General features: G+C 45.8%; 1 protein-coding gene across 4 annotated transcripts in view; it reads right to left on the bottom strand.

The window, feature by feature from the left end:
• LOC138582147 (zinc finger protein interacting with ribonucleoprotein K-like) overlaps nucleotides 1-13,978 on the bottom strand; it is a 205,258-nt gene that overhangs the window by 19,236 nt on the left and 172,044 nt on the right. For all 4 annotated transcript variants that reach the window (XM_069653175.1, XM_069653174.1, XM_069653172.1 and 1 more), the window contains one exon: nucleotides 2,905-3,009. In XM_069653175.1, coding sequence (XP_069509276.1) covers nucleotides 2,905-3,009 — 105 coding nt within the window. The remainder of the gene's footprint in view (nucleotides 1-2,904; nucleotides 3,010-13,978) is intronic.

The raw sequence follows: 13,978 nt of genomic DNA on the forward strand, positions 1-13,978 counted from the left end.
AAGAACTTTGGAAAAGTGCCAAGAAGGCAAGTGAAAAAAAATAAGAACTACAAGTACCAAGAGGTATTAGTGCTGCAAGAGAAGATTGTGAATTTGAAGGATTGTTTAAAGAGGGGTCAAAGGTCTATGTAAATTCTTTGCAGTCTCGCAAATGTTCAACAGTGAAAAGAGATATGAGATAAAACGTGGGGAAGGGAACGTCTACAAATGAGAGACAGGCTCGAGCCCGGCAGAGGGAAGCCTGTGCAGAACTGTTACAAATTGCGAATATATGAACTGAGTATTGATGGCAAGGCGGGCAAAGCCTAAAGAAGGGAATGAACTACCAGAAGTTGAAAGCCTAATATTGAATTGTACCAGGAAGGCAAAGTGTGCAATACTGACAGAACTGTGCCATCCATGAATCCTTTGTTTTTTGAGAGACTCTCTATACCCTGTGGGGTTGAACCTGGGGAAGGGAGTTGGTGCTGAAGCCTTTCTAACATTTCCTTTTGAGACACTATTTTCATTTTCTATTCCCTTAACATATTTGATATTTTAAGAAGGAGGGCAAGGTTAGGTTTTCTTAGTATATGCCTTTTTATTTTGACCAGACTGACTTGGACGTATTTGTTATTTTTTAATGGTCGAGATTACTCCCATTTTAGAGCTAGGACCAGTTAGGAATTCTACCATCCCAATCAACAGTGTAAATAAAGGTTTTCAAAACTTGTATTCATTGTGTCTGTGTCTACGGCTCGATACCATGCCTTCCTCACAGTGAGATGATGTTATTATGGGAAGTGGTGAAGGTGACATCTCTACAACTGCAGTGTCGCCACAGTCTCTTTTTTCCAGACTTGAGCAAGTCTTTGAAGGAAATGCTGTAGAGGCTGTTGGAGATTAGGAAGGAGTTGGTGACCTCATCAGTGAATTGAGAGTGGTGTAGCAAAATAAAAGCCCGATACTGGTGAACACCTGCAGCTTAGGAACTGTTGCAGAAGATGAGATCTGGGCTGCAGATGTGTGGTGCTGCTGATCCTTCTCGCTGATACTGTTCCCGACTCTTGATTGTGGTAGTAAAAACCGAGCTTTATTGTATTGAGGGTTTATTCCCAAATGCTACTGCAGAAATGGCAGGGAGTGGTTTGGTGACCGAGACAATCAACACTATAAGCATTCAATGGCCTTGTTCAGTTGCCCTCTCTTCCCTCCCTCTCGCTTACTCACTGGTCTATATATTGGTCATGATTTCTCCTTATGCGCATAGCTTCCTTTTGACACTCCTTTTGTTTTTCCTTAACCTACGTTTGTAGCAGATATTTTTCTTTGAGTTTTGATGGCACTTCACTGACGGGGTTGCTTTGTTATTCTAAAATCGTGCTTTAAAAATTGTTTTGGAAGTTCTGTGTGCAACTTGATAACCAAGAGATGTAGACAAAAAAAAACGTAACATAGAAAGGTGACATGTTCGTTAATTTACACATTTTGTGTTGCAATGTTGATGAGTGATGTTCAGGATAACATTTTTCTTTACGGTACTGAAAGTGACGTGTTTTTTACAGGAAGCATGCATTATGTTTTCACAAGATGTATTAATTTGTTGCTAGAGGCATTCATGGTTTCATTGTGTGGGAAGCACACATACACACACCTGCTAGAGGAATGTTAAGAATGGACTATTTCCATCACTGAACATTAACAATTGCATCAGCATTCTATACTAGGAATTGAACCAGTGATGGTGAAAAGGGGGAACATTCCACGTGAAGGGAAACTTCAATTTTAATTTCGAGCAGTGCACATTATTCATTGCAGTGCTGCGGGATGACAGGTGTTTCTCACACAATAAGCACATCCGTAGGCCTTGTTGCTACAAACACTAAAACATGGTGGAAATACCAGCCATGTTTCTAAAAAGAATAATTCATTAAAGACACGAATACTTAACACTTCTAATTTACAGCAAAGGTATTGTTCCTCTTTCTCTTAAGCTCTCCGAGAACCTGCATGCTTCAGCCAATGAACTCAGTATTGGTTCATACTCTAAAGAGGCAACAGCAAAGTGGCACATCTTTGAGTGACAAATCCATTTCTTGTTTCCTTGGATATATACAACACTTACAGAGTTGGTGTAAAAAAAAAAGGACTCTCTGATCAATGTAATGTTTGAATAGAAACGTAATTGCCGTCCCACGAGCAAGCGCAGAGCAAATCGTAGACATTCACGGCCAATGATGATTCCACCGGACCATTGGTTTGCAACAGGTGGCTAATGGCGTGCATAAAATGGCAGCACCTATCAATTGCCTGTCCAACAACTGTACAAAACAGTTGCCATTACTTAGATTTACGTTGGCCAGGAATAGTAAGGTAACGATAAACCGCCACCCTCTGCTCAGGGTTGTACAGAGCATTGGCTAGGAGAGGACCTTTAATGCCTTGTCCTCATGCTGCATTTTGTGCATTTCATAAAAGTGACAAGGTCATGTAAGGCTCAATATACCTGGAATCACTCTGTTTTCAAGTGTGCTGACATGCCTAGGATCATACCATTTTCTCCAAACAGCGCAGCATGCAAAGGATCATACCATTTTCTCCAAGCAGCGCAGCATGCAAAGGATCATACCATTTTCTCCAAACAGCGCAGCATGCCCAGGATCATACCATTCTCTCCAGGTAGCATAGCAGAGGTTAGAAGCCATTCCACCTTTTGACAGCGCTGACACTTTAACCATTGTATCATATCTTCAACAAATAGGGAAGTGTAAAAAAAGGCCAACACTTTGAAACATGTTGATGCATTATTAAATATGTCTAATTTTTCTGTACAAGGCAGTTTCTCTATTATGCAAAATCCACAGTACACCTCAGTGAAGAAGACGTGAAGGCGGGCTAATGGAGTAGACTGTACCATCAACTTACCGGCGATGCAATGGTCTGTTCTCTCAGATTCACGATGGAGCATGGAAAAGTTGCCTGCCTCTTCCTTGAAGCTCACTGCATCTGTCAACGGGCTCATCAAATGCCCTGGAACCAAACCGAGGGATAAAGAGCTACAATCATTCCTACAGAATTAGATCATACTTGCAAAAGCCGAGCCATGTCCATATATAGTGATCCTTTTGGCAGTACTTCTTCTATACATACATAGATGCACAGTAATAACTGCCCCATCACATTGTAACACTGTGGTATGTATGGGGACACACACAGACTTATATATGCTGAAAATTGTTGTATTTTTTCCAGATATATCATGCACTATGTAGACACAGTGACGGCCAGAGTGTCACCCAGTAGCACATAGGAAACTTGTTTCTTTTCTTGATTTGGATTCGTCCTACCTGTAGATGTAGTCTCCCTCCTCACCTCAGACTTGTGCCGGACCTTCTTAAATTCCAGAAACTTCTCAAGACCTTCCTTTTCTTCTTCTCCTCCTTCCCTCTCCCCATCCCGTGCTAAACTGTCCACCTGCCACTATGACTAGGGCCTGGTCCCTTCAGAGTCATATAGGGACCAGACCACCCCACACCCATCCCTCCCAGCATCCTTTGCCAGCACTTGCCCTCAGGCGCCCTTTCCTGGAATATCCCAACCCAGTCCTCCTGTCCACTGCACTCTCCACCCCTTTCTTCTCCCTGGCACTTGCCACCATGGTCTAACCAGCACTTACCTGCACCTCACCCGTGGGGGTAGCCCACTCTTGGACTCCTCCCTGTTCCCCCGCCCCCTTTCACTTATCACCTTGCCATGCACTTGAACGGTAGGATTGTCACAAAGCCAATATAACCGATTCTCTGTTCTTTGTTGTTGTATTCTTATGATTCCCATGTTCCCCTCCCCCATCCAGCCTTGTGGCATGTGGAAACACCTGTGTATAGGCGCCTTACAAATATCCAATAAAATAAAAAAATAAAAAATAGGTCCTGACAATCATTTATAATATGGTGGCCTGACAAAACCACCTTGGGAATGTCTGCTTCTTCGTTATCTTCAAAGTGTCAATCCTTTCCCAGTTATCACTGATACACCATTTGCAAGACAGTGAGAGTTTGCTGCTCTACCATGTGCCCTCGCTTCCACTGCCATGGACACAACGCCACACATCCATGGCAACTGTTGTTAAGCGCTTTAGCGTGCCTGCAATATATTCCATTCCTATACTGTAGGCGTGTGCAACCTATGCCTCTCCAGATGTTTTGGATTACAGCTCCTATCAGCCATAATCTGCAAAGTCCATGGTGAGGGATCACGGGAGTCACAGTCAAAATCAGGCGGAGAGCTAAATGGTGCAGACCCATGCTGTACAGCATGCACACGTATGCACTGTATGTGCGACATCTCTCTGCACATGTACCTCGTGTGCTCAGGGCCCCAAAGATGTCTTTCTGGGGAGCCACTCTCAGAAATAGGATGTTGTGTATCAATGGGGCCAAGTGGGGAGTAACAATGAGCAGTGCCGTCCTTCCTTCTGTATAGGGACGCACAAACGATGAACCTTCTCTCTTCTCACTGCCACACTACTTCCCAATGGATGGACTGATCTGGTGCAGTAGTGCACATTAAGACCAACAGCTTTCTAAACTATGCTTCATTTTTCAGAACTGGGCAAGCCACTGTGATATTCGGCCCATGTACCCAGTGTAATGTATAGTGCAGTGTTTCTCGCAATACCTGCATCCTTGCTGCTAGCATGACTGTCACCTACAGGGTCGTGTGTCTGCCAGGGTTCCGCCTTATTTTCATCCTCTTTTCTGAATCTGTGCATTGCTGCATCTCGTGTATCTTCTGCCTGTCATTGGAGGCTTAGATGATTCTGCAGGCTGGGGACTAAATATTCGCCTATGTTTAAAGACTAGCCTCTGCGCTTCACTTGGAAAGCCGTCAATCATCCTGCACTGGCATGACCTGCGATACTGCTAAACACCACTGCTAATGGTATCTTTGTATTTCCTCCTCCCCCCTGTGAGCACACTTTTATCTCATCTTCTCCATCCTCCTCCCCATCTACCACTGTGGCACCACGAAGCAGCTTTTGTTCTGCAAAGTTGTACTTTTAAATTACAAATAAAGTAAAATTACAAGGAAAATGCTGTGGACCGTGGTCCACGGCAAATGACATCTATAGTGGTACAGCCCAGGACAGGAAGGACAGAGCTTGGTCCTCATGTGGTTAATCCTACTTCATGGACCTTACATAATCCGTCTCCATTCAGTCCCTGTGTTGATGACCAATTCACTTCCCTGCCGAAACCAATGTATGCAAGAGGGTGGGCTGACGCATCATTTGCGCTGCTGCTCAGTCCCCTTGAAATGCGCAGGTCACCTTTGTGGATAAGACAAGCTGTGTATTTCGTAAATTAACGCAAATGGACAAAATGCGGCCACAGCACTTATTTCCATCCATTTGCGTTCATTGTTATGTCCCTGTTGCAATATTTCCTCGGCTACAAGTATTATCAAATTGTAGGAAAGTGGTCCAGTATCCTTGAATTCTTTGCATACTGATGAGAAACACTACCCTGCTGGTGGCTCCACCAAATCACTGGCGGAATGTGCACTCCTGCCTATGACTCGCCTGTGCAGAGCTCATGCAAAAGACACAACGTTCATATTATCAGACTATGGGGCACCTTACGGGGTCCCAGTAAAATCCGCCACCAGGTGGTGGGTTATCAGCAACCTCCTAACACCCTTACTGCCGCCTGATATCCCGCTGCCACCGGGATATCAGAAATGGCGGCGGTAACGGTTACTCCCCGACTCCATGGAAATTGGGTCATTGAAGCACCCGCACTGCTGCTAACGTAACAGTGTCGTTGCTTCAGTGAGAGACATGCCGGTAGGGGCCTGAAAACCCAGCAGGTCAGGCCTGCCGGGAGGATCCGTGGCCCCATGGCGATCCGGAAAGGGTGGCGGTACGTTGGTATTTCCGGACCGCCATACTTGGAATGAGGGCCAATGTAACTCTTTTTTACACAGTGTGCGTGCCTTTAGCGCTGCCTTCATATTATCAGAAAGCAGTGCACAGTAGCCATGGCTGTTTTGTTGAGGGGGGGTTTCGTTCTTTTGTGCGGATTGCGTTAGCATCACCTTGGCTCTTTTCAGTGCAAGCTGGCAGTGCAGTGCTTTTTGGCCACCATGATTGATAAATTAGCCTGAAAAGCCATTATGGTATGACCTTGGAATACAGAGGTGGCGCATTGACCGGGCTCACCTTTGCAATCGCCTCCTTTGTAGCATTTGACACGGGTTATGTAGTTGCTCATTCACACACCCCTCAATTATTTGCAATGAGAAGCAATGATGGGGTTTACATCGCCCTCTTTGGCCATCCCAGCTGTACCCGCCTTACCAGCCCTCTCGAGTCCGTTTCCTTGCACTTCCACAGAGCTTTCTGAATGACGTGTTTTCGATAGAAAAGGCACGTGTGAAATAGGTTGTGAAGGCTTTTATTCTTCAGCAGGCCAACGTGACATCAATCATTGCTGCGAGGCTGCCCTAAAGGTTTAACCCATATTTGTATGCACTTGAAGGAAGCACGTGCAGCTCGTAGTCTACTGTTTACAGGGAGAACACACGTTTTTCCAAAGCATGCCGATGTGTGTGCGGAAGGCAACTCACTGTGCACTGCACTGTATGCATCAGGGCACAAGGCTTAACAAAACAAGCGGGTGCTCTGCTCTTTCAAATATGCTGCGAGGTGTGATCACATTGCAAGTGAGCAGATCTTAAATGGACATGTTTATACATTCAATTGGTCTTTCCCAATCAAAGAAAGTGCCTTTAAACATCAACACCCAAAAAATAATCCTAGTGAAGAGATTTACCTTGAATGTTGCTGGCAATGTTTAAAATGTCTACATCTTTTAAACCTAAAAATGGGTAGCTCCACGCACAGCCGAGTCTCAAAATGGGGCATTTCACACAAGTTATCTGCCCTTTCAGTGGTCTTGTGGTTATGTATTGCCCTCATCCTGGGGATGAATGCTGGTGTTCCCACTATGTCTAGCAACAAAAAAAAGAGAATCCTGTTTTTCAGTAATAGTGAAGGTTTATTCTTTTAAAACACTGTACGGAGTCCCCTGGAAAAGGCAAGGGCACCCACTAAGCATTTTTGGTTTTGGCGCATTTGGTGGCGCTACCGCCACTTAATGCCTAAAACATTGGTACTGAACAAGAGAAAGGAGAAAGGGGAGTTCAGGAGCAGTCTATGGAGTTGGCATGGCAACTTGCCGTAGCTTGGCGATGAAATAGCAGAAGCACCAGCGGGGCCTTATTTTTTCAAGGAGGGCTGTGCTTCCGCACAGCTGCAGGCAACACTTGTGCTGAGCTACTGATAATGTTACTAGAGCCCCGCTAAGCCGGAGTCAGTGACTTCCTGATATTTTCTAATGCATTTGAACAAACGCAGCAGCATATACTTTACTGCAAAAATACAAAGAGCAAAGTACAAGATTTTCTTTTTTTTTAATTGTTGTTGAACAATGTTTTGCGTTCTCTTCTAGGTTTACATGCAGACGGATGCTTTTGAAAAGTATGTGGCCTTGTCTGTCTGGGGAGCCAGCACTCCTCATGCAGACCATCGTTTGTGAGGACCTGAGCGCGCAGGGACCTCCCGGCGCTCAGCTGATATGCTAGCTCTCACCTCCGGTGAGAAGGAGACACAGAGCTGCATATCACCACGACCTTCGTCATTCTACGCGTGACATGAAACTGTAACTGTACGGAACTTCCCCTCAATCCCCGCCCCCCACTCCCAACGTCACTTCACCTGCGCCCAAACGCGGGCCAGCCCACATAAAGGTGGAGACCGACTGGGTCAGCCGCATGCGCAACATGACAGCGTTATCCTGTCCCGCGGCCCGCTACCCTCCAGAGACGAGATTTCACACGGATTGCCTACTCCAGCTTGTCTAAGCAGCAATGATAGCCATATGCGAGGCGGTTTTTCCATTAGTGAAATCAAGCTGTTGGAAAGTAGTCAGGTTTTCTGTCGCTGAGAGTCCATATGATCTCCCCTCAGAAAGAGTTTGAGCTTTTCCAGAAATATTTGACAATATTTCCATTGTTGCTGACTAGAAATGTATGTAATTATGGAACGACAAAGATGCATCTAACAGTATACGGGTCCGTGTTAACCACGCTGGCTTTCTTCGGGAGGAACTGAAGCGGCCATCTGCATAATGAAGAGGGGCATATAAATCAGCTGGTGCCACACTGCTGTGAGGCAGAGAGCATGTGTGCTGTGCTGCATGTGAATAGCCAGATAGTTTTTGCAAGTTTTTGCAAATGTGTTGGACCTTTGTCAACAGGTAAACAAATCTGGGAATTACAACGAATTCGACAAACATTGGCTCTCATTCAAGTTCGGCGTTAGCCTTGCAGGTAAAACCGGTAGGCTACCGCCGAACTTGCGAATTTTACCGGCACCCGGGAATGTGTAATTACCGGGTCATTACGGCCCCACTGGACCCGGTATTTGCCCATACCTGGGCGCCGGTAAAAAATGCTCCCCATTCCCATTGAGCTCAAAGGGAGTGGGGAAGCCGGATGCACCGGCACCATTCAGAATGGTGCCGGCGCATCCGACATGCTCTGCTTGCGGGTGCCGGCAAGCAGAACTCGTAGTTTGCCAGTACCGTAGTTACCGGAATGGCAAACTTGTAATGAGGCCCATTATCCTTTTCCACTGCTTTTTGCTTGGGAGCTGTTGTCAATACCATATTACCTAGGGTGATAGATGCAATGGCTGCAATACCTAGGCCTGAAAAGAGTTCAGGGAATTTAAAATATTCCACCATTTTATCAAGTACCTCCAAACAAGCCTTGATTGGTGCCAAACCTACCATATGCCCAATGTGCTTACGATTCCATCAGCTCTAAATTGTCTTTGACAACATAGAATATGGTGATATTCTGCATAGGGAAATGCCGCCTATCATATGTGTGCCCGAAGCTGCGGTTATTGCAAAAATTACAAGCTATTTATCAACTGGCAAACCCAGACTTCTGTTGTGTTGCGCTGGGCCATGTGGGTGGACATTGGCCCTGGCGCCTTCATTCAGTGATGGATGACTTGAGAAATGCCAATTAACATGCTTGTATTCTGTACGGTGTGCGGAGGCAATAAAGGATGACCAATCAAGAACATACGTGTAGATGAATGCACCCCCATGCGTTTTTAGCTATGTGGTGTACATAACAATATTATAAAATGTTTATTTTCAGCAACAAAATGAAGGGCACTCTCCTAGCTGTTGCTGCGGCAAAGGCTTGTATTGCTGCTGCATCACCTATTTTTCCTACAATTGTGCTCTCTCCGCACATTGTTGCTCTCTCTCTCTGCATGCTGTCACTCTCTCTCTCTGCATGCAATCACTCTCTCTCGCCTCACATGCTATCTCCCTTTGCTTGTGCTGTCATTCTCTCTCTCTCTCCGCATGCGCTGTCGCTCTCTCTCTGGCACACTTGCACTTATCCCCTTATTCTGTCTTCTCCAACTCTCACCTTTGCTCTCTGCCGTTACTTTTTCTCTCATCCTTCCTCTGACACTAACTTTTTCTCTTCCTCAATCTTACTCGCTCATATTTCCTCTTGCTCATCATCGCACCCTCTATCAATGGATTACTCCCTTGCTCTATTCCCCTTCTCACTCCATTGCACACCTGCACCAATTATCGCATCCTCCTTTAAAATGTTGCACTCGCCTCCTTGAACCCTGGTGCCTATAAATGCAAAATGCAAAGAACAACAGTAAACGCCAAAACTATTGGCACTGTCAATGCTTGTTAATATGTCTATCACTTTGGAAAATAAATACATCACTGATTGGCCAAAGGTCTGCTAGGACCGGCACATTATTGTGATCTATCAGCGATTCACAGGACATTGTGCTGCCAGCAAGGTTAACCCCCCGTTACTTAGCATATCAAAGAGGTGATAAGGTGACCAATTATCACAACAGGGCGTAGCGCCTCTTTGATAATTGCAGCTCTCTTGCAGACCACCAACCTACCCCTTGGCCATCCTTCCTAGGCCATCCTCCCGCCGCATCCAACTCTGTAGAACCTTGAATGCACCATGGACGCAGACCTGACACTTTCACACCACATCAACTCTGTGTCTAAATCTTGATATCTACACTGCTGCATTCTCACACGCATCTTCCCTTACCTCTCCTACCCTCACAGAGTCACTGCAATCATGGCTATCGTCCACTCCCGCCTACACTACGTTAATATCAAGCATCAACACTGCAGCTAGGCTCCTCCTGCCCTTGGCTCCAGAGAGCACATCACACCCACCCTCTGTGTCCTCCACTTACTCCGCGTCGGGCGATGGGCCACTTACAAAGCCATGTGCATCGCCCACCGTGCCCTCCATAAGACAGTCCCAGAATACATTCAACAGAAACTCAACCGATACCAACCAAACAGAAACCTGCAATCAGGCCCTGCAGTCCTTGTGATCCTTCCCTTCAAATCGAAAAGAATAGGGGATCCTCCTTCTCCGTCCAAGCCTCTTCAATCTGGACCACAATTCCCCTTAGCTTGCATAGAGGAGGATCACCTTGCCTGCTGTAGGGCCCTCAAGACCTGCCTCCTCCCCCGCATCCTGACAACCCCATGCCACTCTTCAGGCAATTTACCACCTCTCAGGTAGGCCGGAGCAGCAATGAACCTGCCATGAAATGTACTAAGCGATGGAGAGAATAAATGTCATGATGCCTACCTCCAAGGAGCCGAGTCCGACCCAGCAACCCCAGAGGCAGGCATCATTCCCCCCAGGGAAGTGCCAGCAGGCCGAAGCTGGGGCCCTTTGGACACAGTCCTGGCGCCTTATGCGCCAGGCTCATGTTGGACCCCTGTCCTGGCGCCTTAGGCGCCAGGCTCATAAAGCTAGACATGTGTTCAAGTGTTTCAATGTGCACTTACCTGATGCAGGCCATGCTGCTACATCCAGGCCCTCTTGAGGCCTGAATGGAACTACTTTACCTGTGGGACTACTTTCCACCTGGGTGTGGTCAGGGAAGGATACATACCTGATCGGTGGAAGGATACATACCTGGAACTTCTTCCAAAGCTATTTAAACCACGCCCGATCAGCAACTCACGCTTCGCGTTGTTCTGCTCCTCGCAGCTGGACGCTCACCGTGTCAGCTCCTGCATCTGGACTTCAGCCACGCCTGTCAGCATCCTGGGTCACCTGCTAAGAGAGAATTGGGGAGAAAGAAGACCTTACCTGCTAAAGCTGCATCACGGAGACTTCACACCGACGATCCTGAAAGGGAAGACATCATTTTTAAAAGCATTTCGCTTCGATCGCTGCAGCACTGCATTTCACTCACCTTTCCTGGGCACCTCCATCTTCAGCAGCGATCATCTGGATCCGCAGCCACTCCTAGAGCCTAGAGATAAAAAGACAAGAATAAAGGTGAGGGAAGGAAGGGAATAGGAAAAGCTCAGTTTCTAAGACTTACCTGTTGGGTCATACCCATTTCATTTCGGGTCCTGCCGCTTCCTGGCATTCCGGACCCCGGCCCCTATGGGGAAAAAAGACAAAGACATTGAATGAGCGAATGCAAAGACATTACCCGAACGCTCATCCAGAACTTACCTGTCATTTACTGGAACTGCACGTTTCACTTCGGGTCGGCGCCATATCTCCGGCATTCCGACCCCGGCCCCTAAGAGGAAAAAAAGACATAAGCGTTAGCGCTTGCTGCAATAAGACATTATTATTAAGCTTGAACTTTTGAACTTGCTACAGAACTCTTACAGCGCCTTACCTGAACAGTCAAGCTTATTTGAACTCCCATCAAACCTCAATCCAGTGAAGTAACTGGGTTTCAACGCGCCCCTGCATCAGAAGCAGGATGGAGAACTCATCCTTCCAGACCCTAAGGTGAGACTTCACGGGGAATCGTGGAAGGGAGCGGGAGGCTTGAGCATTATTCCGTCAGTAGGTAATACTCCCTTTTCACGCACAGGGGAATATTCCTGCGAGCCAGAGAAGCCAGAGTAGAGGGCCCCTACCTGTCCATCCTCAGAGTCCTGCGCTCACCATTGAAGAAGCATCAGCACTCGAAGCCAGACCTGCACCTCCGTGGGAATCAGGTGAGCGTGACAATAAACTCTAGCAGACCACAGGACAGAATCCACGCCACATCTACGAAACCAGGAAACGAGCCAGTAAACACAGGCATGTATCACACTCCATGCTTATGGAAGATAGCCGAAGGCACGACCACCCACCCGCACGCATCTGCTATAATGCACTACTTTAAGACACTTCGCACAACACCTCTGCCATAAGAATGCAGCTATCCCCCACAACAAAAATGTGGTCTAGCTGGACAAACAATGACTCTCCTGCACTCCCATACTCCTACCTTACAGAACCCATCCACATGCAAGCTCAACATGGGTAGCTAATAGGGAGTTGGCCACCCCTACATACTTCTGTATTGGCTAAAATACACACACATTCTAAACTCATTTGATGAATTTCCCATACCTTGGACTTCGGTCCCTAGAGGGTGTTCACCTACAGCGCTTTGAGGCCATACCAATTGGAAAAGGTGCTATACAAATGACAAATGATATTTACAAAATGTGCTTCAATACAGCACACTTCATGGTAATAGCAAAAAGGTGACCGTTTTGAAATCTGCTCTAAGTAAAGCTGGCACGGAGCGCTCAGCATATGGTCTTTGATAAACTGCCTCTTGGCGTAAAACTGCTTCCTTACCAGGCCTGAAAAATTCTTAGGGGGAATATAAATGAAGTAACACTAACAGATGTTTTGCATCGCTAGAAAGAACCACAAAGTAATGAAGTAAAAAAGAAATTAGGCGCTGCGAAAATCTACAAGAGGCTTACAAGGTACTTAAGGGCAAATCATGAAACGGTAAATAATCATACATCAAATATGAAAGTAAAATCGAAATAAGCTCAACAAAGATAAAACAGCCTAGCCAGCCTAAATGGTACAAGAATTTAGCAAAAAGGATCATAATAAAAGGACACCGCAGAGTGGGGGTAAACCCATGCCTACTGACAAGCTTTGTGAAAACAAAATAAAGAATTGAGGTCAATATGTGATTTTTTTTATGTGGTGGAACCCTAATTCTTTATTTTTGTTCACCATAGCTTCATTGGATTTTATCCATGACTCAATTAATCAAATTGAAAAATGGCACCTAAATTATACTTATCAGGATCCTTCGGACAATTCATTAAACACTCACGATCCCTACCTATATCACAATGTCTAATCCCAACCTCAAGGTGCATTACTTTCCATAAATCAAGGAAAAGGGGTCCAGGGGAGAGTTTCTCCCCACAGCAGTGATTGTGGGTTGCCATTGGAGAGGAAATTGAGTTGGTGTTTTTTAATGCGCCACGTGCAAAGTTGATGCTTCAAAGAGAGGTGAGCACAGGTTTGGTTTGACTGCAACCATCACCAAAATGTAAGTCTGCCATACATGCCCAATGCTTGCAACCTTCATCAACACACATGTGAGCAATTGGGTACTGCATGAATGAATAGATTGACTGACATGTGGATAACTCCAATATATTTAAGCCAAACCAATTGTTCTCTCCTTTCAATGATATTTGACACTTTATGCATAAACATATGTGCGGAAACTTTGTTTGTGTTTCTTAGCTGTATGCGAGTCCTGTCATGTTGGTTACATTAGCTATTGAGATAGGTTCCTAAGTTTAGAAAGTTGGTCTCTAGGTGGACACCCCACATTTTCATAGTAGGCCAAGAGCCAATTTTAATAGGGGCAGCTAGCAAGTTTGTAAGGAAGGGGAGTTGACTAAAATTGATATGCGTTTTGGCCATAGCCTATAGTAGTAGTGGATTTGATGAATAGTCCTTTTGTATCTACTTATAGCAATTATTTTGGACTACGTGAGAAGGTCACCCGAGATGGTCTATTTTTAATAGTGCAAGGCTGACTATTCTAAGATTACATATGAAT

Source organism: Ambystoma mexicanum, chromosome 3q (assembly GCF_040938575.1).
Source record: "Ambystoma mexicanum isolate Mex_15411 chromosome 3q, UKY_AmexF1_1, whole genome shotgun sequence".
NCBI classification, from domain to species: Eukaryota; Metazoa; Chordata; class Amphibia; order Caudata; family Ambystomatidae; genus Ambystoma; species Ambystoma mexicanum.